The following is a 26,569-nucleotide window of genomic DNA, read 5'->3' on the forward strand; positions in this document are numbered from 1 at the left end:
GAAGATTATATTTAAATTAGATCTCTGTGAATGTTTGGGTACATTTCAACACTTTTTAAAAGAAAAAAGTTTCAAAATTAGATGCTGGTAAGTTACTGAACTGCAATTAAACAAAGAATGCCCTTTGGGCTATCTGTAATTTCTCCTAGTTTTCAGTCTGATGTCCACAGTGCTACATGTTGGAAAGCACAAGAAATTTTGCATGAATTTGATCACTCACATAGGCAGTTATACTTTGAAAACAATGTTTTTCGCAAGAATTACCAATGAAATAATGTTTTAGGACACAATTGAATTTGAAATATGTAATGTTTTGAATAGATTTTTGAGTTTTATTGAAATCTTACATGAACAAGAAATTGGAAATACAATCACATCAAGGAACAAATTGCCACGGCTTTGACGTTTTAAGCCAAACAAATTTTGTAGGGCAGATTTTCAAAAAGGTGTGAAGTTATAACAATTTAAAAACACAGTTAACCTACTTCTAGGAATGCAAAACATACAATCATGTTATTTTCAATACAAGAAAACTTAATTTGTTTTAATTTCTTAAAACTACTAAGACAAAGCACTAGCTTTTACTTTTATGTACAGCATACTCCTATGTAGTCTATCCCAAATCCAAAAAAAAAAAAACAAAAAAAAACCAAAAAAAGAGGAAACTGTCCAAAACCAGAGGTTCTGCAAAATCATGATTGAACAGTGTGCCATTCCTGCTTTTAAACTGCTAAAATGAAGCCTAAAATGATAAAAGCATTGAAACCCCATATGGAGTTCAGGAATTCTGCAAGCCCAGTAATGTCCAAGTGCGTTTATGAAAAAAGAAAACTAAGAGACTCGAGTATATACACAATAGAGTGATTCTTCAGCCCAATACAAATGGCAGCCAATCGCTACTGAAGGATGAAACATTAAGCCAATTTTGTTTTGAAGGATGTAGAGCTATAGCCAATTCTATGTTTCCAATATTCTCAATCCCTCCTCACTTGTCTACTTCCACTGTTGCCCATAAGTATCCTGATAAAATTCCTGGTTGTCATTATTGTAACCATAGTTACCGGCATAGTCACCACCTTGCTGGAGCGGTTGTTGAGCGATGGGTTGGGAGCCCCAGTTCTGCTGGTTGTTGGTCTGACGGCGCTTGGAATCAGGTTGGTTGTACCCATCTGCCTTTCTCTTGCCTCCTACGTTGCCCCCACGGTTGCCCCTGGCTCCACGAGCACCGCGTCCTCTCTGCTGCTGTGCAGGACCCCCTCTCCCACCCCTGGCTCCTCTTGGTGGTCCCATGGGTGCCCCTCTCTGTGAATAGCCAGCTCTACCTCTTGGTGGTGGTGCTCCCCGCCCCCTAGGTGGTGGAGGGGCACCTCTCCCACCCCTTCCTCCTCCTCCTCTTCCTCTTATAGCATAGCCATCATCATAGCCGTAATAGGGATCTTCATAGCCACCACGGTAGTCATGATAGTCATAACCATAATAATCATCATAATAATCTTCATAGCCATAGTAATCTGGGGGATAGCCATATCCACCTCTCCCTCCACGGCCTCTGCCTCTAATAGGAGGTGGCATGCGAGGTGGAGGGTAGTAATAATAGTCTTCATACCTATTAAGAAAAAGAAACATGTAATTATTTATCTTCAAAAGTCTCCCAGAATAAAGTATAAATTTCCCCTTTTTTATTAACAGTACACAACATGGACAAAAGAAGAGTCATCCAGGTTCTTGTAAACCAGCTTGCGTTTTACAGCAGAACTTCATTCTGCAGTATTACAGTAGTACAAGAAGGAACACTCACGCAGTACTTCTGGAGGCCTGTCTGGCAGCCTGACGTTCTTTCCTTTTCTTATCCGGTGGCTTTGCTAACACTATTTCAATTTCTTCCCCTTCTATCTCTTTCCCATTCATTTCATTCATAGCCTGTACAAAAATTAGAAGGGAAACATCTATAAAAATTTGTTTCCATTCAAAAGTAAACTAGAACTTACTAAAAGAAACCAGATGGTTGTGCTGCGCCAGGGTGAACTACACCATGTGCTTCATTTCTGTGCTACTTAAACAGATTGTTACATATCATTCTTTCAAGTCCCACTTTATTCACCAGTTACAGTGAAGCAGCATTTTTAAAAAGTATTCTCTTTGTATCATAAAGTAAGATTAAAGCATATTAAGCATTATTTTTCATAATTCAGATGTAACAGTCACTTTTTATGTTCCTATATCCCCTAGAAATCTTTCCAAAATACAATGACAGAAGTTCTCACTACTCACACAGACATGAACACTCACTGTACTTGTAAGCCAGGTAGAACGCACCCCACCCCCCCCCAAAGGAAGCCCAAATATAAAAATACGAATTAGTTAAATGCGCTACACAAGTGCCTCTGAGGACATTAAGTATTTCTGAGGACACATACTTAAGGGGTGGGGGGGAACTGCTGAAAACTCTGTGATCTCACCAAGTGAGGCAAGAATCCTCCAGAAAATTGTGACTTACGAAATGCACACACACAAGGAGAACTTTTAATCATACTTTGTGTATGTATATAGACTATACCCCCCAATTCTTTACCTGCAGTCAACCTGATTCACGTTTAACATTTCTGTGTTAGCATTTGCATTAACAGAGACTTCACATGTCTATACAGCTACATGCCTTAAGAACATTAGAGATCATGGCAATTTCAAAGAACGTATGGAAATAAGTAGATACTGGAATCAATGAGGCAATTCCATGCATTCCACACATTAATACCATAATGCTTTCATTAAAAAACAAGCACACCCACACACAAAAACATCCCACAAAATTCATAAGCCAATTTAGCGGCCATAAATCAGTCACACAGAGCAGATGTGGTAGTATACCAGCTTGTTTCACAGAAGACTAGCATCACAGATTCTCTGCCATACTGCATTTGATTTATCTTTTCTCGTTTGCTATAAGTTATCAGTTGCTCAAATATAACAGACCACTTAAAAGTAAGGTCTACTGGGAAGGGACTGGAGATTGTTTAAAGACATACCACAATAAAACATGTCAGGAGGTGTTGCCGACTTACCCTTTCTGTCAACAATCTCTTACCCTGTCTTGGACATGGTCTAAACCTATCCAAACTGACTTCAACTTCATTAAGTATGAGTGACATTCATCCTAAAGCCAAACTCAAGAGTATTCGAAATCCTATTTTGGTGGATAGGAAAACTGTAGAGCAATTAAATGGTTATTATTGATAAAGTTGAGTAAAAAGCCTTTGAACTGTCTAGGAAGCCACTTACAATATACTTGCTCAAGACTCCAGGTGCAACACACTTCCTCCCCACTGCCTCCATAAACTATGGATTTAAAAACCAGATGGAGCAATTCCTATAGTATTCAATCTGCTGTGAAGTACAAACAGCAGAGATTAATGACCAACTGCTCTTAGATACAAAGGAAGACACCTTTGAAGCTTACACTAATCACCACCAATGTTTAACTAGTCCTATAGAAGAAACCATCTTGGGAGCATGTAGAGTTAAAAATAGGTAACGCATTAAAGGAGCTGCTAGTGTCATTCTTCTCCCCTTCACAAGGCATTTTTTTTTAATTACCTTGCAATTTCTGTTCAATACTTTCGTCACTCCAAAACTAAACACAGCCTTTAAATAGGGGTCTTTTGAGAGACAACTGATACCTTCTGCCAGTGTTTCCTCAGAAATATTGTCTATGTTGATTTTTTTTTTTCCTCTTCTCTAGACTCTCCTGCATTGGTCTATACCTTGCTTCCAGTCTACTTGTTAACTTGCTACAGTTTTGTCCTTTGCAAGTTTCACATCCTCCTAGCTACTGAAATCATAGGAACAAAATTATTAGTGTTAAAATTCTCACAATGGGAACCTTATTAAATGGGCTCTATAAATTATTTTGTGCAAAGGGTTTTAAGAAAGTACTTGACAGTAAATATCTAGATAAGACAAACAGCTCACATCAATTTAGCTAGAAAAGAATAACCAACCTACCTTCACTGCTGCACCTCTGTCCTCAAAATGAACAAAAGCATAATCCTTCAACTTCTTTACTCTTTCCAGCTTTCCAAATTCAGAAAAGGATTTCTCAAGAATTTCTTCTGTCACAGTAGTGGCCAAATTTCTTACAAATAAAACTTTCACCTGGTGAAAAACATAAGAATGAAAGCTGCCATCTTTAAAAGTCAAAACTCAAAGGAAACTAACATAAACCAGTAAGGTGTTATTCTCTTCCCTGCATTAAGAACTTTCGGGTAATCTTACAAATTCTGCACCCTTTTAAAACAAACCACAAACAGAAAACTCACCACAGCCTCATAGTTACCTGTATGAAGTTCCCACAACTTCTCTCCCTTTCACAGTTCCCTTCCACGACCAAAAGAATGCCCAAACTTTGATTTCCTACTTCTGGGATGCTACAAATCCCAGTGAAATTTTAGTAAGAGACCTCAAGAGCAGTAAAGAGTTATCCCAAAACACAGGGATAAAGAGCACATCATTCCCTACACTGAACTTCACCTTCACATTACTCTGGAAAACAGTTTTACAAACACCCACCTAGTATTCATTATGAGCAGAAGCACATAATGAACAGGCTGATGTGCCAATCCAGTTGGATAACCCTGTACATTACTAGTTTAAATGTGAACAGTAGGTTACAACAGCATGTTCCTAATATCTTACAACAGCAGCTAATTTGCAGCACTCAGGCCATTCCAGTCTGCACTGCTTACTACAAAAATGCCCTCTTAACTGCTTTTTGTTCTTCAAAACTAGCATTGCTCATACAGGAAAAAAAAAATAATCTTTGTCACTTTTTTTTTCTTTTGCACAAAGAAATTCCTCCTAAAGTGCAAAGGCATCCAGTTAGGTTTCTACTTACCTTTGCCATGACTTCTGGATCAGGTTCCTCTACTGGATCAGCCCATTCCACTGTCACAACGTTGCCCCAGACTTTTACTTTCCCACTCATCAGGCGGCGGCGAGCTTGTGCTGCTGACTTGTGATCCTCATACTCCAAGAAGCAGAATCCTCGATTCTTCTTTTTATCATCAGGTTGATGATACAAGATTACATCCACCAAACCCTCTGAAAAATAAGTCTTCAGTATTAAGCTTCAAAAGGAGAGGAAAAAAGCCATCCAGAGTCTACTTCAAAATGCCTTCACTTGTTTTTTGTAATACACAGCCTTTGAATTTTAACACCTCGTGCTCCCTCTCCTTTTCAGAACAGCATAACAAGTAACAGATATCCACCCGATTCACCCAGAAACAGATCACCTAGGAGGTGGAATTCCCCAGAACAAACTTACCTCACAATTAGGCCCTGCAAAACATCAACCTGAACAGCTTGTACAGAGTAAGTTTTCTATATTTTGTTTTACCATTTTTACATTTTTGGAAAGCAGTCAGCATTAATAGGTGGCATCTCCCCTGCCTCCAAGTGAAGCTGGAAAGAATTTCTTCCCCATCTCTCCAAAGAGAGGAGAGAACTAAACGAATATTCACCTTCTGTTTTCACCACTTCCCTGAAGTACTTATAAATAGCAATCCTAAAAAAGAAGCAGTAGGTTAAAACTCTCCTACAGGAACAAGAGCAGGCGATCAAGACCTCAATCTCTTATTTTAAAGCAGAAACATCCTTCCAGCGATGAGTTGACTTCTTTTCTTCCTACTTGCTGCATATACTGGGGAACAACACTGAAGAACTGGGACAGAAATTAATCTGTTATTAACTATTTGTACAGTAACATTCCCTCTACTCTGAACATACCCTCCCCCCCCTCATTCCTCAAGAATACATTTGTTTTGAGGCTCCCAAAAAACTTCTCAGTTGTGAAAGCAGAATCTGGCATAAATCCAGTTACAAATACAAAGCCTTCAACGGGAAGCTAGAACAGGTAACAGAAGTAGGACTTTCACTTTTTTTCCGAGTTCATTTTGCTGTTTTCATCTCAAATTGTAAGCCTACAACATCATTCACTTAACCATCAGTAAAACACACACTAGACCACACCAGAAAAACTTGGAATCCAATTTGAAAATAGTTTAAACAATAGCTGAATGCATCTGTCAAATAACTAGACCTACAAAACAGACCAAATAGTATTTTGTGATCAGTGTGAAAAACTCATTAAAAAGTCTTACCTGTGACTTTACTGAACTCTTCCAATATGTTTTCCTTTGTCTTGTTCTTTGGAATTGACCCAACAAATAACCTGTTGTTTGCCACGGAGATACATACTCCAAGGTGCTTCCCGGGACGGATTTCATAGTTGTCACACTAGGAAAATGAAGAGCCATTCATTTGCTTTATCCACAATAATATGGATAAAAAGATCCCCAAAATCATAAAATCAGTGACTTTCTTCATGATCTACCACTACTATACATAGCATATTGAATTCACACTGTGAGAGAATTACTAGAACTGCAGTATTTGGGTCAGCATTCACTCGGGAAAACACTGCCAAGCTTAGGTTTTCCATAGAAACTTCAGCAGTTCTGCTGAATAGAAAGCTACAAAGAAACTGATGTACAAGGAGCAATGCCTCAAATTGCATGGGGTAAATTCATTCCTCTGCTGTTTATCTCAGACCTAAAAGATCCTTCCAGACAACTGATGACTGTTTCCTGTGCTGGCACTAAATGTCAGTCTTTGCTGCTGTTATTAATAAGCAAATACATAGCATTATAGATACTACAAGTTCTTCCACTTTACATTGATAGCTTTTAAACACTGAAGCATATTGGCTGTGAGGTACTCAAGTCTAAACTACTGTGTGACCTTGTTTTCCCCACCCTCACAGCAGGGATTTTTTGAACCTTGTACATGCTAGGATTCTATAGTTTTCCACTGTCGAGTTTTAAAACTTCCCATTAAAAAACAAAACTACAGCCCACTGCTTCCTGCTTGTACCCACTGTAGGATTACCCTGAACACCAAGACTCCCAATAAGTTTTTAGAGAGACAAGAGTTCAACCTTTTTAAAAAGTTATAAAAACACTTCAAGATACACATCATCTTTGTTTTAGGTAGGATTTTCAAACACAACTTAAGAGGATGGATGTTTGATCATCAGCCATCTTCTGAAAATCCCGTCCAATTCTTTGTAAGCAAGTTTCCAGCCGTTTTTACCCTAGCGGAGATGCGGCCATACAGATGACAGAGCAATTCCTTCAGTAGCCTCCTTCTTACTCAACAACTAGAACAATGTTAAGGTATCACAGGCTATCAAACAAGATCATTCTAAGGAAGACAAAAACATTTCAGAATTTTGCTTCAGATTGTGAAGCAGTGATTCATAACACAATAAAACTTAAGTGTTCCAGTACCATGAACTTAATCTGAATCTGCTTTTCAAATTATGTCTTATCTTACAAATCCATTTTACTTATAATCAATCCCATTCCCACAGGTACCTGCAAGCACAAGCCCAAGGCCCACCTGGTGCAGAGAAACCAAGACTTCAAAATTTCAAGTTTATTTTCTGGAAGAATCTCACTTTGCTATCAGCTATTAGCTCCAAAATTTAGCACGTCCATCCTGTTTTCTTCTCCCCCAGCAGTCTGTGGAAAATATTTCACCTAAATACAGGCCTGTCCATTAATGGTAGAGTGGAGGAGGTAGGCGGAAGGGACCCCAGATATACAACTTAAGGAATACATTCACACAAATTCACTTATTTGGTGCTATGTCCAGGGTATGGATGCCAGTCTTCCATCAGCGGCACGTCACTTGCTAAATCATCTTTCCCTTTCATCTCCCTCTATCAGTAAAAATTTAAAGTAAGAACTATGAGCACCTTCAACTTGGCATAAAAAGAAAAAAAGTTTCAAAATAATTGTTCCCTCATAAGTGACAGTAACCTGTATCCACCAACTTCAAACACTGAAACCCAAGAGCAATCAATTGCAAAAACTTATTTTGTGCATCTCCTTCAGGAAACATCCAAGTAGGTTCTAGAAAGGAAAAAAAGAGTCTAAGCGGGGACATGCAATCCCTAGTCCTGGAGAAGCCCAATAGAACAACTGCAACTATTTCTAAATACATGAAAACATTTGAGGGAGCAAACACTGGAACATTTAGACGCAATGACTCCTTCTGAAGCCCTTACAATGCAATAGAATCACTTCTTAGATTTCAGGTGGGTTTTCCCCCCGAGACTTAACCAGATGTTTAGGTTCTCCATCCTTATTCATACAGGATAAACTGATTCCTGCTAAAACAAATGAGATAAAGCATTTTACCTGTTCCGATTCAAAGTACAAGCAGTATTTCACAGCCATATCCAAAAACTTGGGAGATACATACTGATCTGCCTAATTGTAGTTCCTCCTCAGGGGCAGGGCCAAATCAACCAGGGCCCCAACCAGACTGATGTCTGTCATTTTGAAACTCCAGGGATTGCTCTGTGTCCTTCGGCAAGCCATCTAGATGCAGGCCATGTCAGGTTTCCATGCAGTAAGCTGACTGCATGACTGCCATTGGAAAGAACTAAAGGCCACTGTGAGCCATAACGAGCACCAAGTCAGAGACCCCCTCCCACAGCAGCAAAACAAAGCATCCCTAATTAGCTCTATAGGAAAAAGGGTGAACACAGTGGAGCTCGAAGAATATATTTTCCAGTTGTTATCCAGTGAGCCCTTACTATAATCACCCAAGTACTCCAGCAGACTGAGTAGGCTATGGCACATTATGGTCCTAAAAGCAGAACATTATTTGTATACACTAAATGAAATCAGAAGGCAATTTTTAAGAAAGTAAAATTTTGAGTCTGTCAATGGATGCTTTAATGAAACACTTCAAAGACTTAATTATCTAAGAGATTACCCAACATGCTTGCTGTTTATTTTATCTTGTCCAGTCTGAAAATAAGTTACTCACCAGTTTGACTGCTTCCTGTGCTGCATCTTTACTACAAAAGGTAATGAATGCATAACCTCTGTTCTGACCAGAAAGAGGATCCATCATGAGGCGCAGATCCCAAATTGGACCAGCTTTCTCAAAAAGTGGCACCAATTCATCTTCATACAAGTCTCGGGGAATCTTACCAACAAAAACCTAAAAAGGAAGAGGATAGATACTTAAACAAAGCTTTTTCAGAAATCCAAATTTAAATACTTGAAAGTTCCTGGGAAAGGAAGCAGTTTGCAGCATAAACCATCACAGCAGAAACACTGTAGCTAACATCACTGTATGTCCTATTAAGTCTCCTAAACCTCCTACTGTTAGTGCTAGGTTTTATATATGGAAAACCTGATTTTGTTATTTATATTGAAGAGGTTGTAAATTTCCATTACTGAAGAGGTAAACGGTTCTCACCTGGTTGTAACTTTGGCAATTAAAGACCTTACAGGCTATGTGGATGGGCATCTACATTAAAGCAGGCCAAGCGCTTCCTTGCTCTTGCAGTATTTTCAAATCATTCTGTAAATTAATCATCATTAAAAAGCTACAGACAGAAAAACGATCTACAAAAAGCCTTAAACTTCCCAGATGCACATTTCCTACTTCTTATATAAACTGTGATTTTATTTCTAGTCTGTATTTGCTTCAGCTTCCGCCAACTGAATGTCTTAATATTTGTCTGAGAAAATCTGGAGCCCTTGTGTTTTTGTTCCTTACACAGAGCAATTACAATAAACTTTCAGTTTTGTTAAGGAGTTTAATCTCTTCACCTGATGTTTCCCTACAAAGCTCCTCCCCACCCCCCCAAATTGTTTAATCACTGCAGCTCTACTCCAAAATCTCAAAAATCCCTGAATTGCTAATACAATCAAAACATTCCAAACACCCATTAAGACAGAATTCTATTTATTTTAACTTCAAATATTTTTTGTAGTAAAAAAAGCTAGAAGTCATCAACATTTTCCATCTAAGCAAGGCCTTGCCATAGTCATATCTGGTACGGAAGGCTTATCAGATAATTCCAAAACTAAAGACACTCAGAATGCCCATATAAGCATTGACATGAACAAACCAGTGAAGACACTGTGATGACTCCGATTTAAAAAAATGTGGAACACAAACTGTTTTCCTCCAAAGAAAAGCTAGAACCTTTAGATGTTTATGTTATACAGATACTCCTGAAATTCAGTTTCCAGATTATTTCTTTCACTTAGTTTATTTGCTATTGGGGGAAAACAACAAAAAACAAATATACCAAACAATGGATTTATCATACTGAATGAAAAATCTAATGGCAGAGTCAACAAGCTTTGCCTCCAATCTCCCTGAAAATCTTAGAAATCCCTACAGATGAGTAATCCCATTGTCACTACACCTGGAAAATTTAATCCTAAAACTATGCACAGTTTTTAAAGACAAAAAACTGATACCATCAAGGAAATGCACAAGACAGGAACTCAAACTTGCTACTAAGACAGTGAAACTGTCCACTGAACTCTCCATAAACTGTTTGAAGTCAGTCAAATGTAAAAAGTCTGCATTACATTTTTTGTTTCAGATGCTACTGTTTCCAGTAGAAACTGAGGGTGACACATGGGAACAGAGGACTTGAGAAAAAGAAAAACCCTAATTCAAACACAGTCAGTCTACTTTTCCAGCTATTTGCCAACCATTTACCATCCTGAAAGCTCCTATTTCCTCCTTTATTTCCAGGCTCTTCGGCTCACTCTCTACAAACTTTACACCAACAGTTCCACAAGACTGCTATGACACTTCAGGTCAGGTGTTATACTTTAAGAGCTAGTATGAGAAACGGAATTCAGAACTTAGTTTTAATGCGTTCATACCCAACCTATATTCTAGAGTAACTTCCATTTGTAATGGAAGGACTAGATAATTCTGTAGGAGTAATTCACATCTGAGTGAATTTGCTTGGAGCCTGTAAATTTAATATGTTAATGAATACATTAAGAAGATCAATACCAGACATGACAAATACCAGGTAAACATCTTGCAAGGATCAGAAGAAACATCTGCAGTAACTTTTTTTAAAATATGTTGATAAACTTGAAGAGAGTTGTTGAAAATAGCACACAACGTAAATACCAGATGTCTTGTTTCATTTTTTTTTTAGGTTCACAAGAGTACTTTATAAAAAATTCAGAAACTGGCATTATCAATGAAACAATGTAAGAGAGCTTGTCTAAGTAGGATGCAACCACATCACTTCTGGGCCTTTGTTGGAATCACTGAACATTAGACTGACTTTACTTTTGCTTAATAAAGGATCTGTACAAAGTACTCCGTTATACTTCTTATTACTGTTCCAGAAGATTAACTATGAAAAATTTTAAATAAAAAAATATTCCATTTCAGTTTCCTGAACAACTTTTCAGTTCTTACTGAGGGGTGCAATCCACTTCTGCAGTCTAGGTGATGAGTCCTTCAGTATTTCAACAACTGACCCTCTTCTGTTGTCATCACAAGCTAACAGAAGTGTACTGTGGCATTGCAAGTGGTTCTTCAAAACCTCCCTCCTTTTAATGGTGCTCTTAATGTGCTTTGCAGTCAATTTTTCCTAAATGCCAGATTTAAGTGCTAATTAATGTAGCCCACATGACTGCTTCATCTCATCCAAATCTACAATCTTCATTTTAAAAAAAATACAGAAGCAGAAAAAAATTTGGCACAGTATAAAAAAAAAAGCCTTTGCACCCCACAGTTCTTCCAGTACAAAAGCGACATACCATTTGTGCACTAAATCCAGCACAAGCTTTGTCTAGTTCAATTCCTGCTGAGTTTATTACACCATTGCTTCTTAAGTATGATTCTTCCCATTCAATTTATTACAGACAAAAGCAATTTAAATTGCTCCAAAATCTCCAGTAACATATTTTCCATATTGCAAGTTCACAAGCCTTCTCTGACTTGTTACAAATTCTGACCATGCACAGAGAGCAGCAGATGCAATACCAACTTACCACTCAGAGCTAGAAGTTATTTTGCACTTTTGATAACGACAATCAAAGTTGATGTTTATCCAATAAATTTCAGCTCTGTAAAGGACATGTAGCAATTCCTCTATTCTATACAATCTAAACTGTTACACGGGTATCTAAGCTTATACACCATCTTCGCACATTATGGACAAATAATCTGTTTACAGAATTGTCAAGTTTTTATTTCACATTAATGAAAAACACTGAAATAGAAGTATCTCAGAACTTCAGGAGTGGAACTTTATCTGGAGACCTCTCAAACTGAAAGCTATTCAGCAATCAATACAGACTTAAGTCAACTACTTTCTTCATGCTGGCTGCACTGCGCTAGTTCTGAAGTGCTTTCCCCCGATCTCTGCTGTAGTGCGGTAAAGGGCCGATATTTTACAATTACCAATGAAACCTCCTGTTCTTCAAATCATGTCTTAAATGGTATTATATTCACTTATATCAAGAGGTGAAGGATGGAAATAGAGTACCCCATCAGTCACCACCTCAATTTCTGGTGTAACATTAGTCTGGATAGGCCACATGCACATTAAGATTGGGGTTTTTTACCCTCCTCTAAAATAAAAATATATATATGTAAAAAATAATGATCCTTCAGTTCTCCTGAATTTAACAGCTAAAAGCTCCTCAATCAGCAGACTGAAGATCAGGAGTGAAAAAAAATATGTATTTTAATCTGTTGGGCAGATGCAGCTCAACTTGATTAGATATTTCCCACAAATGCAGACACTAAAGATACAGTGTCAGGCTTACCAACCAGCATTATCCAACTGGGACATCCTTTGTCATCCCTGACTAGTAGTGAACTTACGACTAAAGTTCCCTTTGTTCCTTATAATACCTGAACTCCCCGCTGTGACTGAATTTAATGAAATATAATTATATTTCATTATAACTTTTTCTGTCTTTGTCTTGTCTGCACTTAATTTCAAAGTTTACTGAAATTACTGTGTAGAAGTTACTATTGTTACTACTGTCTATGTATCGTCCAGCATTGCTGAAAAACAGGTGTATTTAAAACCACAATAAGAAAACTTCAAGTAGCTTTGTGTAAAAAACCAAACGAATTTAAGAATACAAAAAAATATATTTTTTCAGCATTGCTCACATATACACTTCAGTAAAATGATAAACTACAATTAGCATAGAGCAAGCATACCTAAGCAGAGCATGAGCTTTCAGTTCAAGGACCTATTCTGATTGTTCCTTGCCACCCCAAAATTTATTTTTCTTCATGGAATATGCATATTCTTTTTAGAAATTATCCGTACTGTGATGTTTCTAAGCACCTTCTTGATAGTATACACAAAAACTTCAGCATCGCAAAAGATGCAAAACTAATTTATAAACCGAAAGACATTCAAGAAATTTACTATTTTCTTAAATCTAACCTGGTTGTTTACAGAAGAATCCCCAAAAGAACTCCTGTATCAAGGATTAGGCACAACAGGGTGATTGAGAGTGTTCAGAATAAACAACAAGACAGCCTGGTGGGGTCTAAAACCTTGCAGAAGAGGTAAGTGAAGAAACACACAGCTCAAGCGCTTTTGTAACCAAACTGAAGTTTGCTTATAGCTTGCTAGCAAGATGCACAGGTTCAATCATGACCCTGAATTTCCAAATATGCTTGCTGACTAGATTTTGTCCTTTGGAAGGAAAAAAAGACACCATGCATTTATATATAAAAATTATTCAAAACTCTTCTGACGATCTTTAACTTGAAAAAGAATAGCTGGTGTAACAGGAGGTAAGAAAGGACAGAGAAAAAGGTCTTAAATTTTAAGCAAAACAAAGGAACACCGTACAAGCCTCTTGAGGATAAGCAGTTATCAATGTTTGCAGATGCAAATGATAAAGACAGTGTAAGGAGAGGAGGAAACGCCCAAATAATTACTTTCATTCTCATCCAATAAACACTCCCATAAAGATTTCCAAGTTATCAACATCACGTGACCTCACTATAAGCAAAAATGCTTTATGTTGGAGCAGCAAGTCCTTAAGTAAAACTAATACTCAAGTTTAATATCAAATCCTATTGCAATTATTTTCTCCTCCAAGCTTCCACAGAGCTGTAACTACTTTGTCTTTATTGCAGAATCACATTCCAAAAAGGTCCAGCTTAAGGCCCACCCACTTGAAAAAATACATTGGACAACTTCATCCACATAATCCTTTCAACGATGTGTTCACTGTGACAATTTGTGAATATTTAACAAGCTGAACATTCCCAAGATTATCTATCAATACTTTCGTTTTACTGCACAATTTTCAAGTACATATTGAAAGTTACAGCTACAGTTAACATGTAATGAATTCCACTTTGTTTTAAAAAAACAAATTAGTTAACACGCAAATATTTACAGCAGAAAGACCTGGTATTTTGGGGGGAGAAAGTCTACCTAGTATGTACCTTCTTGAAATCAGTGACAGTACTTGGGTATCCTTCAAAAACAGAAGTTTGCCTATACTGACATCAGTTACAGCTCTGGCATCAACGCATCTGAGCTCTTACAAGCTATGACAGCTTCAGTATTAGATTCACTGCCACAATCCAAAGGGATACATCCTGTGTTTTTTCATATTTTTTACCCACAATCTTAATAAAGGAAGCATTTACACTGCTACATAACCAGAACTGTTGAGTACAAGAGAGAAGTGGTTCTCAAAAGCTTAAAAAGAAAAGAACCAAACTAAACAAAACCAACCACAACAAAAAAAACAACCACCTCATTTGGGGGTGGGGGGGTGGTGCCACACAGTAATCTCCAGTCACTTGTGTTCAAACATGTTCTGCCCCTAGTCTACCAAATCATAAGATCATGTTTAAAATTGTTGATCACTGTGGCTCAGCTCAACAATGAGGGCTAAAGACTGGATTTGATAAAGCCTACACCAGTTTTAGCAAGGTGTTCAACATCTCAGCCAGTCAAACCAAGCAGCATGTTTAAAACAGTAATCAATCTTTAAATCCTACAAAATACCAGCAATAAATTAATTTGGTAGAGGTATGGTTTCTATAACTAGTCAGCTGGGTTCTACTACAGCCTCTAATGCTGATTCACAGCAGAAGCATTTATATTCTTACCTTAAGGGAGTTTCCACAAGTTACCTGTTCTAGCAAGCTTCAGGAAACTCGAGTATAAAAACATACTCTTAGTAGTATTAAAATACAGGCAATTTTACATCTTTCCTGTGACTTCCTAAAGGCACTAACCATCACCAATAGGACAAAATACCTAAGATCAGTCAAGTAGTTTTCAGTCACGAATAGAACAGTTCAATTGGAAGGGACCTATAATGACCACCTAGTCCAAGTGCCTAACCATTTCAGGGCTGACCAAAAGTTAAAGCTTCTTAAGGTTATTGTCGAAATGCTTCTTAAACAGTGACAGGCTGGGGGCACTGACCACCTCTCCAGGAAGCCTGTTCCACTGTCTGACCACCTTCTCGGTAAAGAAGTGTTTCCTAACATCATCAAGGCATGGTGCAATTAAATAACAATTTACACCAGTGTGATTATGTGATGGTAACACCACTGAGTTGGTAAACAACTTGTAAGCCACCTTTCTGAATGCAGAAATGCAAAAAAATTACAAAAGAAAACAAGCTACATGTACTCTTTCAGTGTGGCAGGTTCACTATCAGTGCATGCAAGCATCAAGGATGTCTTCATATAAACTGAAACAAAAGCAAAGAAACAATTCCTTAATAATTACTAATCTCAGTTGTCCTCTTCAAAACGTTGTATGTAATTATCTTTACATAATACCCAAGTCTTTTTCACTTTCAGTACTTTTTAAGTGGTGGACCATTAGCTTTAGGGTGGAACATGAATTCTGACAATTCAATGATTTAATTTACATTTTAAGAAATTTTACATAGCCTTTCCACTACACTCCATGCTTTCCCCCCCAGCCTACTACTCCGACTTTTGCAGGCTACTGAGTAAGAAAGACTAAGACACACATAGAAGAATGCTTTCTTCTACAACAGTCTAAGTTTTCACTTGTAATATAGTCAGTTTTCAAGTATTTATCAGTTTCCATAAACATACAAAATAACAGATTAGTCTGTATATACTAACCTCTGTTCCAATACCAGGCTGAACACCAGAATATACGGTATCTGGAGGAGGGCCCCCATATTTCCTCTGTCCTGTAGTTACATCCAAAGTGTAACCAGTCCTCTCTAGCAAAGCCTGAAAAAAAATTGTCACATTAGCTACAGGGGAGGGGAGACAGTGGGTTAAAATATAAAGAGTAAAAAAGTGACCTGAGAAGCACTTCCTTATCTGCTTCTTGCCACATCCGATAACAAGGCATATATGGACAGACAGAACCTACCAAAAAAACCCTGCTGTTCTGGGGGTTTAAAAAGCCACCACCATAACAGCAACGTTAGTTTTATACTACAAAGTCACTGGAAAGAACTTGTTTTTTCCTTTTCCCTTATATTCCTTTTTATATGTAGTAACCCAAAAACTTAAGGGCATCATCCACTCTGTACTTCAGTTTTTGTTAAATGTAATGATTTATTTTACATTTTAAGACATTTTACATAGCCTTTCCTAAGTACATTCCACCTGCTTCCCCCCTCCCCCCCCAACCTATTAATTATGGTACAACAGAAGAGTTTCTTAATATACCAATACCTTGTTGAAACATTCAGTCTCAAGAGTAATTTTGTAAGCATATAAAAGCTTTAAAAGACCAACCAAGACAATTCTTAAATAGATACCAATGTTTTCACAGACCTTAGATAACATCATGTTCATGCATTTTGGCAATTGTGTCATCAGGAACAATTTATCTTCAAAAGTCTCCCAGAATAAAGTATAAATTTCAAACAAGCACTCTCTCTTTTGAATCTCTACCGTGCACAGATTTCTTTAAAGCAAAGTGTGAGCACGCTTATCGAGGTAGCATTGATGCTTTTTAAGTACATTCAATAATACTTCCATCTGCATATGGGTAATACACCAGGTAGTAGTACAGAACAAAGAGCATTTTCTAAATGTTACCTTAATCTTGGCTTCATCTGGTCCCTTCGTTGATTCCTGTACTTTGCTGCCTTGTTTCTCCCTTTGCCTGTAGGTCTTCATAACTCCACATAAAAATGCACTTTTGTTCTGTAGATACAATTTACAAAATAATTCAATTGTCTGTACGACAAGCTCTAGGAATCCACTGAACCATACACTCCATTACCATGAGGTCACTATATCAAGCCAATACAATAAACAAAGTGTCAAAAGAATCCTTTAGAAAAATATAACAATTAATTGAACAACTTGAACAACCTTGTCAGACTGAAAAAATCGTCAGATTCCAGACAGTATTTTTTACCTTATTTTCTCAACTGCACGCTCATTTTTATTATCTGGAAGCTTTTGCTTTGCACTCAAGTACCTACACATTTAAGGCAGTTTTTAACAGGTTTGTGATTTGGGTTTGAAATACAAGAATACAGCAACATCATTTAATTTCTAAGTCACAACTCTCCTGCCAATAGTGCCAGAACACTATTCATACTTATGTGCTCACACTCCTGGAGCTCTCACCTTACCTGTACATGCGACAGGTCACTTTCTTTAAACTGCTGTAATACAGAGAGGGCTCCTTCTTCATTAAATTCCCTAAGAGCATCAATTGCTCTTTCATCAAGATCGACATAAGCTACCAACCCTAAAAGTTAAAGATAAAGAAGTTACAGATTTCTATTGAATTTCATACAAACTAAGAACTATGCAGTTTGCTTTTAAAGTAAAAAAAAATTACGTTCCATAGCAACAGAATTATACATTTAATATAATTACATATTCCTACACAAGTATATGAAAGAACATGAGTACAACAATGAAAAAAGTGAAATTAAAATGCATATACCTAAGCACTAGCTGACGTGCAAGATTATACCCCATGTGTAACAGTTTTCTAACATTCAGGAATGCAATCTGCTGCATAAAAGCAGCGTTACACACCAGGGTTTGAAACAATGAACTCTGGCTCACTTCTAATAATTTGGATTTTGTTTGTTTGCCTTTCATTTTGTTTGTCTTTCCTTCTTTGGAATGGAGCTGGTCTAGAATAAGCTGACATATGAAAATTACAGGTATCCTAATGTAGGTGAAAAAGGAGCTATCTAACTGACAATCAAATACTTATGAAGCTCTACCCCACAAAATATTAGGAAGTAGAATGATTTATTCACTCTTTCCTCCAACTTGAAAAAGCAAAAATTAGTGGACTTCCTGTACGTCTAAAATAATGTATATTTTTTTTACTCATTTTGTTGCTCTATGCAGTTCCAAGAGCCAGAATTCAAGAAGGTATTATTTCGAGCCCTGCTATGTACCCGAAAAGGCTAATATTAATTTTACAGGTACAGAATCCCCCAAGAAACATTGGACCAGTTCTGAAGCACTTTTTCTTTTTAAGGATCTTTACAGGTTATTTCTTTCCTTTTGTGATGCACTTGCATAAGCTGTGGAGTGTGAGAAGTATAGATTTGCACTTTTTAAAACTACAAGACAAAATTTAGGACAGATACCAAGAACTCCACACACTTTGCAACAGCCTGATTTCCAAAATACACAGATTATTTAACTGCTATTTGATTTTAAAAATGCACAGTAGTGCCAAGCCCAAGGACTACATTTCAGAAGTGATCCTGCATATTGGAAGGCACCTGTAGCTTTCATAGAAGACCTCAGCAGATTAAAAATCCCTAAATTCCACCCCAAATTTAGCTTGGGTGTCAAAAGTAGTTTGCTTCACTGACAAACCCCTGCACAATGCAAACGTCTTCAGTGGCATTAAGGAAGTGTGAATAAATGTTTTCAGGTTACTCATGCATTGGAATTATACTGGATAGTCAGGTTCTGGGCTGAAAAGCTTTTAAATCCCTTCAGAACTCCTCACAACACAACCTAACTGCAACACGTGTTAAAGCCCCACAAGTTCCTCTGTCCAGGCATTTACACCTTCTCTCAAACCATCAAGTGCACGTGATAGTGACCCACAGTTAGAAAGTGCATATCTGAAGCCAATAAAAGCTGGTAAAGCTTGATGAAAGCTCACTGTGAATGACTTCCAAAAGACATCACCCACGTGAGCCAGAGTATCATACTGAAGATTGATAAGGTATTGTTTTTGAACTGCCTTCACTTGATAAGTGGAATTTTGACTCTTTTCAACAAAACTGTCATCTTGCCACCAAGGCATTCAAGATAAGCACATAGAGCAGTTCTACTGCTTCTTGTAAATCTGTTCACAGAACACAATCTAAAGAGGAAAAGGAAGCCTCTGGCTATAGGACAAAATAATAAGGGGGTTACAAAAACAAAATACCTTTGTATATAAAGAAACCTCTCTAGAAGTTGCAGAGACCACTTGCTACCAGCAAGGTATTACTCTATTTGCTAGATAGCTCAGTCCTCAACTTTGTTGAAAAGCAGTTAGTGTCAAACTGAACATTTCAGTGTAATAACCAACATGGATTAAACTGTCCACTCAGAACTAGAGAGAACAAAAAATCCACAGGCAGACTCAATTCAAATGTAGTCCCAGGCAAGACAAGCTAGTTGCTTCTCTCACTATGTCACCTATCCAGCCTTTGAGTGTTTAAGAACTACTGTGAGGAGTTGACAGTAGAAAAGTAAAAGCAAAATGATGATTCGGGTTGAAGAAAAAAAATGCACAGTTTAGTATCCTCAAACATACATCTTTATTTGACAGCATCTAAGAAACTAGTGCTCTGTGCCCTAAAGCAACTAAGATATCACATACAACACTAAGGATGTGTCAAGTAATTAGTCAATGTCAAACCCAATTTGCCTTTAGGGAAGTCAAAGTAGCAAAACATTCAGAGCTACACAGATCAAAAACAATGAATTTTTTAAACCTTAATCTATAAAAATTTGAAAATGGTATGCCCTCACTTTCATAACCAGTCAGAAACAAGAAATGCATATTATACCTGTCTGAAATATTTCATCAAGTCTCTCTGCCACCTTCTGTGGGAGGCCTGCCTCTATCAGTGTCTTGTAGTGTTCTGTGTGAGTTACACTGGAAGTATCCATTGGTTCTTCCTCTTCTTTTAACTGTACCGCATTACCATTCACCTGATTAGCCATTTTATTATGCTGCTGGAAAAAATTCAGGAGCTATATTACAATAAGCCAGAAATAACTAGTTTGTAGGACAATGCATGATTTATCTAAACTAATTTGTATACATGCTGCAAATGACCTGTATCAAAAGTTTTATTTAATACTTTTTGGATGCAGCTGATCTAAGTTTCAAAAGAAAGTACAACCCTTAATATTGTGGAAAATGTACATGGAAGAATTTACATAATTTTTTTTTAAAAATGTACTTCATGTACATAACGATGTCTAAACTTTATCTGCTGATTGTCAGTAAGTTAACTGGTTACCATAGCAGCTAGAATGTACGGGGATACGATAATAACATCCTTCAACGAAGAATCAGAAGACCTAGTGCTATTTTCATTTCCCATTCCTCTACTTTTAAAACAATCGCTTAAAATGTAATGAACACATAACCCTGCAGGGTAGCTTAATGTACAAAAATGTCAATACTTGTTCACTAATTTTCACTTTCTTGGCTTGTTGCCATGTCTTCCTTCAAACCCACCATGCTGCATAAGACTAGCCAAACACCTTCTCACAACCATGTCAGAACTCAGTAAGGACAGAAAAATTGCACACTCTGATGTACATTATAATTTGAAGCTGCAACTGAACTGTTTGCATGCTTACAGTTTTACTCCAATAAGAGCTCTACAAATCACAGCCACTTTTAATATATAACTTAATGGTTTAAAAGGAAGCCATGACTGCAGCATCTTCAGTTCTTGGATTAATAAAACGACTTGCTTTCAGAATTAACAAACTGATTCCAAATATGTGCACTAAAAAATGCACAACTATAGTCTCAAACAATTCCAATGGGCTTTGCCCAATTCATTAAAAACAGTTTCAATTTCTCAATTAGCCAGCCAGCTGATATTTAGTACTCTCAAATAAAAAGGCTGACAAGAGATGATTCAACTACCCAGCAGAGAACATTGGGATGATCAGCTGTTAAGTTCAGAAATGAAATGAGCCTCAGGCTTTAAAAGATGGGGAAGAAGTCTATGATCGGCAGTGAAATGAGAACCAGGTAAGACATATGCGGCATGGTCAGAGCAATGCAATTAAGTACTAGAATACAGGTATGAAGATGATTCAAGAACAGGTGTTGGTTGTTGGTTTTTTAAGCACTAAAACCTCAAGCTATTTAGTATGCTGCAAAGTGAGTCTCCAAACACAACCGCACCTCTAACAGTCATTTGTATACCCACCCCTTCTAGACTACAGCTCATGAACTTTTTGGAAGATATCCTATGAAGATTTGCAAGCTCAAGCAAAGAAAAAAAAAATCATTTTCCTTCAGACAGAAAAATAATGATTTTACTAAAGCTGTCTTGACTTAAAGGGCAATTTTACAGAGCTGTAACGCAGCCTTACATTGTTTGTCAGATGCCACCTCTTTATGCAATTAGCAAGGAGAAGAAAGGAAGTTTTCCTTATCTATGTAACACACACATATATATATACACACACACACACACATTCTGTTACTTGACAAAGAGAAATTGCTTTCCAACTGATTCAGTTTACTTAAAAGCAACTGTGACCATACCCTAATTACAGAAGAAAAAAAATGCTACCTTAAGACTCCAATAACGCTTACCTATTATTACAGGTATTAACTGAACTCTCAAAACACTAACTGATTTTGAAGCTTCTGTAGGTTACGAACATAACAGAAAACAGAAGTTAGCTAGACATCTGCTTGCTAGATAGCCTCTGCAAGATCTCTACTCCAAAACACTGCAGGACAGAGGGGGGTTTAGTTAAACTAAAAATGCTTTGGGTACCGCATCATTCTCAATCCCTCTTCTCAAAAACGCATAGGACAATATACACAAAAAATTAATAGGGAGGGGGTAGGGGGTATTTTTGTGTTTACCTTTTTACTGCCTTATTAAACCAGTTACCTGTTCATATATTGTCTTCTCTGTACACAAAAACCCCCGCCAAGAACTGCAAGGCTAAGCCAATACATAAATACACAGAAGCTACTTGAAACAATTACAAGTACCTTCTAAACCTCAACGGCTTATGGTGATGCCCTCAGACATTTACGTTTTTTATAAACCCAGACTAGTTTTCAAGTGTCACGTACCCAAAAGTTTAGTACTCTTCTCAGTGTTGCCTGTTACCTGAGCAAAATGTTAACAGCTATTCTGCGTCCAGGCAGGAACACCTCACATGCAGTTCAATAACTCAAACTTCTGACAGACAAGATTTTCAGCCTAATGGCTTGAAAAGGCATCTACCTTCAACACAAACATAAACCAGTGTGTGGAGCAGTATCTAAACTCTGTGTATCAGATTACTACCCAGCACCACAACTGATCAAATGCTTTTTTAAATAGGCTTTTAGACAATGTAAATTAAACCTCAGCTGTATGGCTTATTTTTGCTTAAGAATGGGTATCCTCAGAAAGAACTTCAGTCAAATGCAGTACATGTTCCCCACACAGAAAAGTTCAGTTTGGGTGTTCAAAGTCTAGCCATTTCCTGTCACGCAAATTTATTTAAAAATACTTTCTTAAAATAAATTTACTCTGGAAAATTCTGAAGTGACATAGCTGTCAAAATATTCAGGTCCCGACAGCATCCAGAAGAAATATATTTATTTTTACAGTTATAGCAATAAGCTGAGTTTTCTTCCTGAATGATCACCAACAAGCAAAATCACATCTCTTACAATACCGAATCTGCACTCCAAGTTCAGCAGAGATACACTGGAGAAAGTCATAGCTGAAAAAGATCATTTAGCTCTCCCTCTAAATAACATCAGCTAGATGTAGCTATCAAGAAAAATATTTTTTTAGCTGAATCTATCAGTAAGGAAAACACACAACTGTTTCATTAACATTTTTGCTCTCCTCTAAAAAAATATTAAAAGCATATTAAAGAAAAAGAGGAGTGATACCTATGTTTTATGTACAGTACGTCCTTGTGACTCAGCCTATGAGGCCAAGCTACACAGAAGAGCACCCACACACACTCAGAAGTTTTTCATTTGCATTAACTAACAAAAATATCTAGAAAAGAAGGCAACTGGTTGAATCAACAAGATTTTAAGTGTGCGTTATAAGTAAAGGATTATGTATATTAGTATGTGTAGTGTAAGTATTTGTTTTTAAAACATGCAGAAATGCATGAACTTACATGAGTGTACACAAAAATGTGCTTAACATGAGCAGCAGTAATAAATGCACACTGGGGGCAAGGAGAATTTCCACTGGTGACTGGGAGGTTACCTAGCTTCACCACCTCGGAACTTGGTGTATGGGGAAGGGGAGGACTGTCTTGTTTCAAACTTTACACTGCTGTTGTCAACAATGTTTTTCTGAAGACCATGAATGCTTTACCATATAGAACATGTTTCTAGCCTGCCACTACCTTTCACCTAGAATTCCTGCACCTCAGAAGAGTAATTTGCAAAGCACCTAGTCCCTTTTTTAAACCCTAATCGTATGACAAGTAGGTTAAAAACTACAGGTGCTTTTAGATCACTCAGAAACAACCTCCTTTTTCTTGTTTAGCAGCTCAAACAGTAGTCTTCCTAGAAAACAAACAAAAAAAATGAACACACACCTCAGCCTGCTAAGTGAATGGCATCTTGAAAACTGAAACTCGACCTCAGCCTCAATCCAACAATCCCTGGTTAAACAGCCATGATGTTACTACTCCCTGTATTTTATACCATGCCTCTAACAGAGGTTGCCACCCACAGACTACCTAAGTATAACTCCATCCAATTAATTATAAATTCACAGTCTAGTTAACTCAAAACACGCTTAGTAACAGCTTAAATGAGCAGGAATGCCATTTCTGGCAAAGGGACAATATCTCAAACTACCATAACCAAGTCCACAGTGATTATACATCAATATTGTCTTCAGCCTTCTGCTACATAGCTTTTGATTTCAGGGAGGAACTAAACTTACTTTGCTCAGGTGCACAGGAAACATAACTAATTCATACATAAAAACTTTGCACCAACTTTATGTCACCATTTTTCCTACCCAATTTTATCTGTGTCAAGGACTTAAGTTATACCACATTAAAAGTAGCACTGAGTGGAAGTTAATTTTGAGTTTGTTTTTATTTCTTTTTTTTTTAAATGAGCCACAAGAAAACAAGTGTAATCCCTATAGTTATGTCTTACACTTCAAAAAGGTTCTTGTCAAAACAGAAAGTAAAAAACACTGAGTGAGGGGACTGTAAGAAGTCACATTAAAAGACTGAATTGGGGGTTTATTTAAAGCCTCATTTGTTCACATACATTACTGGCACATCCCTTTATTATTATTATTTTTTACAGTAAGCATTATAGCCATTTCTTTTGTACCATAGCTTACTCAACCACAGAAAGTACATTTTAATAGCTTAATTTGATGTATTAAAAGTGTTTATTAGCATGAGTTACAAGACGACTTGTTTCAAAGTTAATCACATGGTGAAGGCCTTTACACATTAGCCAGGTTTCCATACCAGCGTTTCAGTGGCAGACTATCTTTACAACAAAGTGTAGCTAGGACTCTCACCCCTTCAAGCGCAGAGTTCTCAGCCTTTCCCATTCCACAACCCCACAAAAATGAAAAAAAAATATGAGAACCTCCATCATAATGCTATGCAAGACACTCGCACAGAACTAGCCCATACAGAAACTATGCTTCAGTATCGACACAAGTATCAGTGGTAGGTGGCTTTACCACAACAGGTTAGCAAAGTGCACATCAGTGCCATGAAAATCCAACACTGAGCATCAGCAGCTACTACATTTTGCTAACCAGAACTATGAAGCCTGTGCACACTCATTTCTAACTGGAGTTGGCCATTCATAGCTCATCTGGTTGTTTGGGTTGTACAGAACAACATTTCACGGCACTCCAGTTCAAAGCAAAACTTTAACAAAAATTACTTTTTTCTGATGAATTTATCCTCAAAGATTTTCTCAGATCTTTGCCTAGGAAAGCAGAGGGTATTGATTTTTTTTGACAAAACTATTAAGTGTTAGCAGGAAGCTCAACTATTACTGCAACAGTGTTCACACCTAGACACAAAAACTGAGCGGTAAGGATATTAAATACTCATGGGAAAAACAGTTTCTAGGATACAAAATCACCAAGCAGGCTCTGCTAGTTTGCAAAACCCACAGTTTGCACAGGTAAAAAAAAAGTAAGAATAATTACATTGCGAGATGCAGAATTCTAGTTAGATTACCTTTATTTTTAGATGACATGCAAAAAGTCAGCGTTAAAGTGTACTATCAAGGAAAAAAAAAAGGAAAAACCCAACTTCATGAGCATTAACATCTTTTGCAGCACAAACTGCTGACAGGATCCTTTAGCATAGCATATGGAGGAAAGGGAATCTAAGCAACCTTTTCAAAAGGAGTAGTCCAGCATAGCTTAAGGACGTAACTAGCTGCATTCAAAAACTGGCAGGTAACAAGACCGCTAAGACCCAGTAACTAGAGCCTTATTTTTAAAATAACAATAACGTACTTAAGCAACTTTCAAAGATTTGGTCAAGTCCTTCGGTAAAAAATAATTTAAGAAAAACGACGTCTTAGCAGCAGAATTCTGGAGAATTTGTCCTTCGGAGCTTTTGACAAGTGTTACTGTCTCAACTACAGCACCAAGCGCGAGCCCGAGAGCTGCGAGTAGGTGCAGCGCAGCTCTCCCTCCCCGCACACGCTACGTAAGGGCTTCGGGAGCGCTGCAACAGCGATGCGTTCCCTGCCGAGAGCTCCCCTCCGTCCCCGCAGGCCCACCGCAGCGCGGCCCGGGCGGCCGCTGCCGAGCAGGGCGCCTCAGCCACCCCGGCGCCACGGCTCCGCAGCGCCGGGAGGGGACCGAGAATGGATCCGACCCTGAGCGCCGGGCCGCCCCCCCGCGCAGCGGCCCCGCGGGGGGAGCGCCACCCGGCTCCCCGCCACATGCACCCAACGCGCCCGGCTGGGCGGAGCGGGGGCAGCCTCGGCCCGGGCCACGCCGCCCGCCCTATGCGGCCCCGCGCCGGGCCGCCCCCCCGCGCCAGGCCGCAGGGCCCGCCCCCGGCCGCTCCCCGGCGCCAGCTCCCGCGCGCCGCGGCCCCCCCGCCCCGCCGCGGCCTAGCAGAGCGGGCACGCCGCCGCCGGCGCCCAGCGACGCCCCCGCCCCGCCGCCCCGCACGGCGCGAACGCCCCAGCCCGCCTGCGCCAGCGCAAGGCCTACCCGGAGCCCGCGGCCACCCGCCCCGCCACGGGGGCTTACGCGGGAGCCCTCGTTCCCGGCCGCGGGGCCCCCCCCGCGCGAGGCGGCCCCCCTGCGCCGCCCAGAGACTCACCGGAGCGGGGCCTGCGCGGCGCAGCTCGGGCCCAAGCAGCGACGGCAAATGGCGCGCGCTCCTCCTTCTCCTCATGGACGGCGGCGCGACCCCGGCAACACGCGGGGTTTCCCGGAACTGTTTCCAGGGACCGCTGCCTCACCCACTCAGGAACTCACGCTCTAGA

General features: G+C 38.7%; 1 protein-coding gene across 4 annotated transcripts; it reads right to left on the bottom strand.

The window, feature by feature from the left end:
- Positions 1–306: 306 nt before the first annotated feature.
- HNRNPR (heterogeneous nuclear ribonucleoprotein R) lies at positions 307–26,559 on the bottom strand. Of its 4 annotated transcripts, none has more exons than XM_056330119.1 (11): positions 26,404–26,559; positions 19,905–20,070; positions 17,493–17,611; positions 16,948–17,055; positions 16,012–16,125; positions 8,896–9,072; positions 6,156–6,291; positions 4,892–5,097; positions 4,003–4,152; positions 1,799–1,920; positions 307–1,606 (listed from the first exon to the last, which is right to left on the bottom strand). In XM_056330119.1, the coding sequence occupies exons 1-11, from the start codon at positions 26,476–26,478 to the stop codon at positions 994–996; spliced, it is 1,986 nt and encodes a 661-aa protein (XP_056186094.1). In that variant the 5' UTR covers positions 26,479–26,559; the 3' UTR covers positions 307–993. The 4 variants fall into 4 exon arrangements, with proteins under 4 accessions (XP_056186094.1, XP_056186093.1, XP_056186096.1 ...); XM_056330118.1 differs by having other exon boundaries at positions 19,905–20,073; positions 26,404–26,549; XM_056330121.1 differs by lacking the exon at positions 19,905–20,070 and having other exon boundaries at positions 26,404–26,551.
- Between the last annotated feature and the right edge of the window lie 10 nt (positions 26,560–26,569).

The sequence above is a fragment of the Falco biarmicus genome, chromosome 3 (assembly GCF_023638135.1).
Source record: "Falco biarmicus isolate bFalBia1 chromosome 3, bFalBia1.pri, whole genome shotgun sequence".
NCBI classification, from domain to species: Eukaryota; Metazoa; Chordata; class Aves; order Falconiformes; family Falconidae; genus Falco; species Falco biarmicus.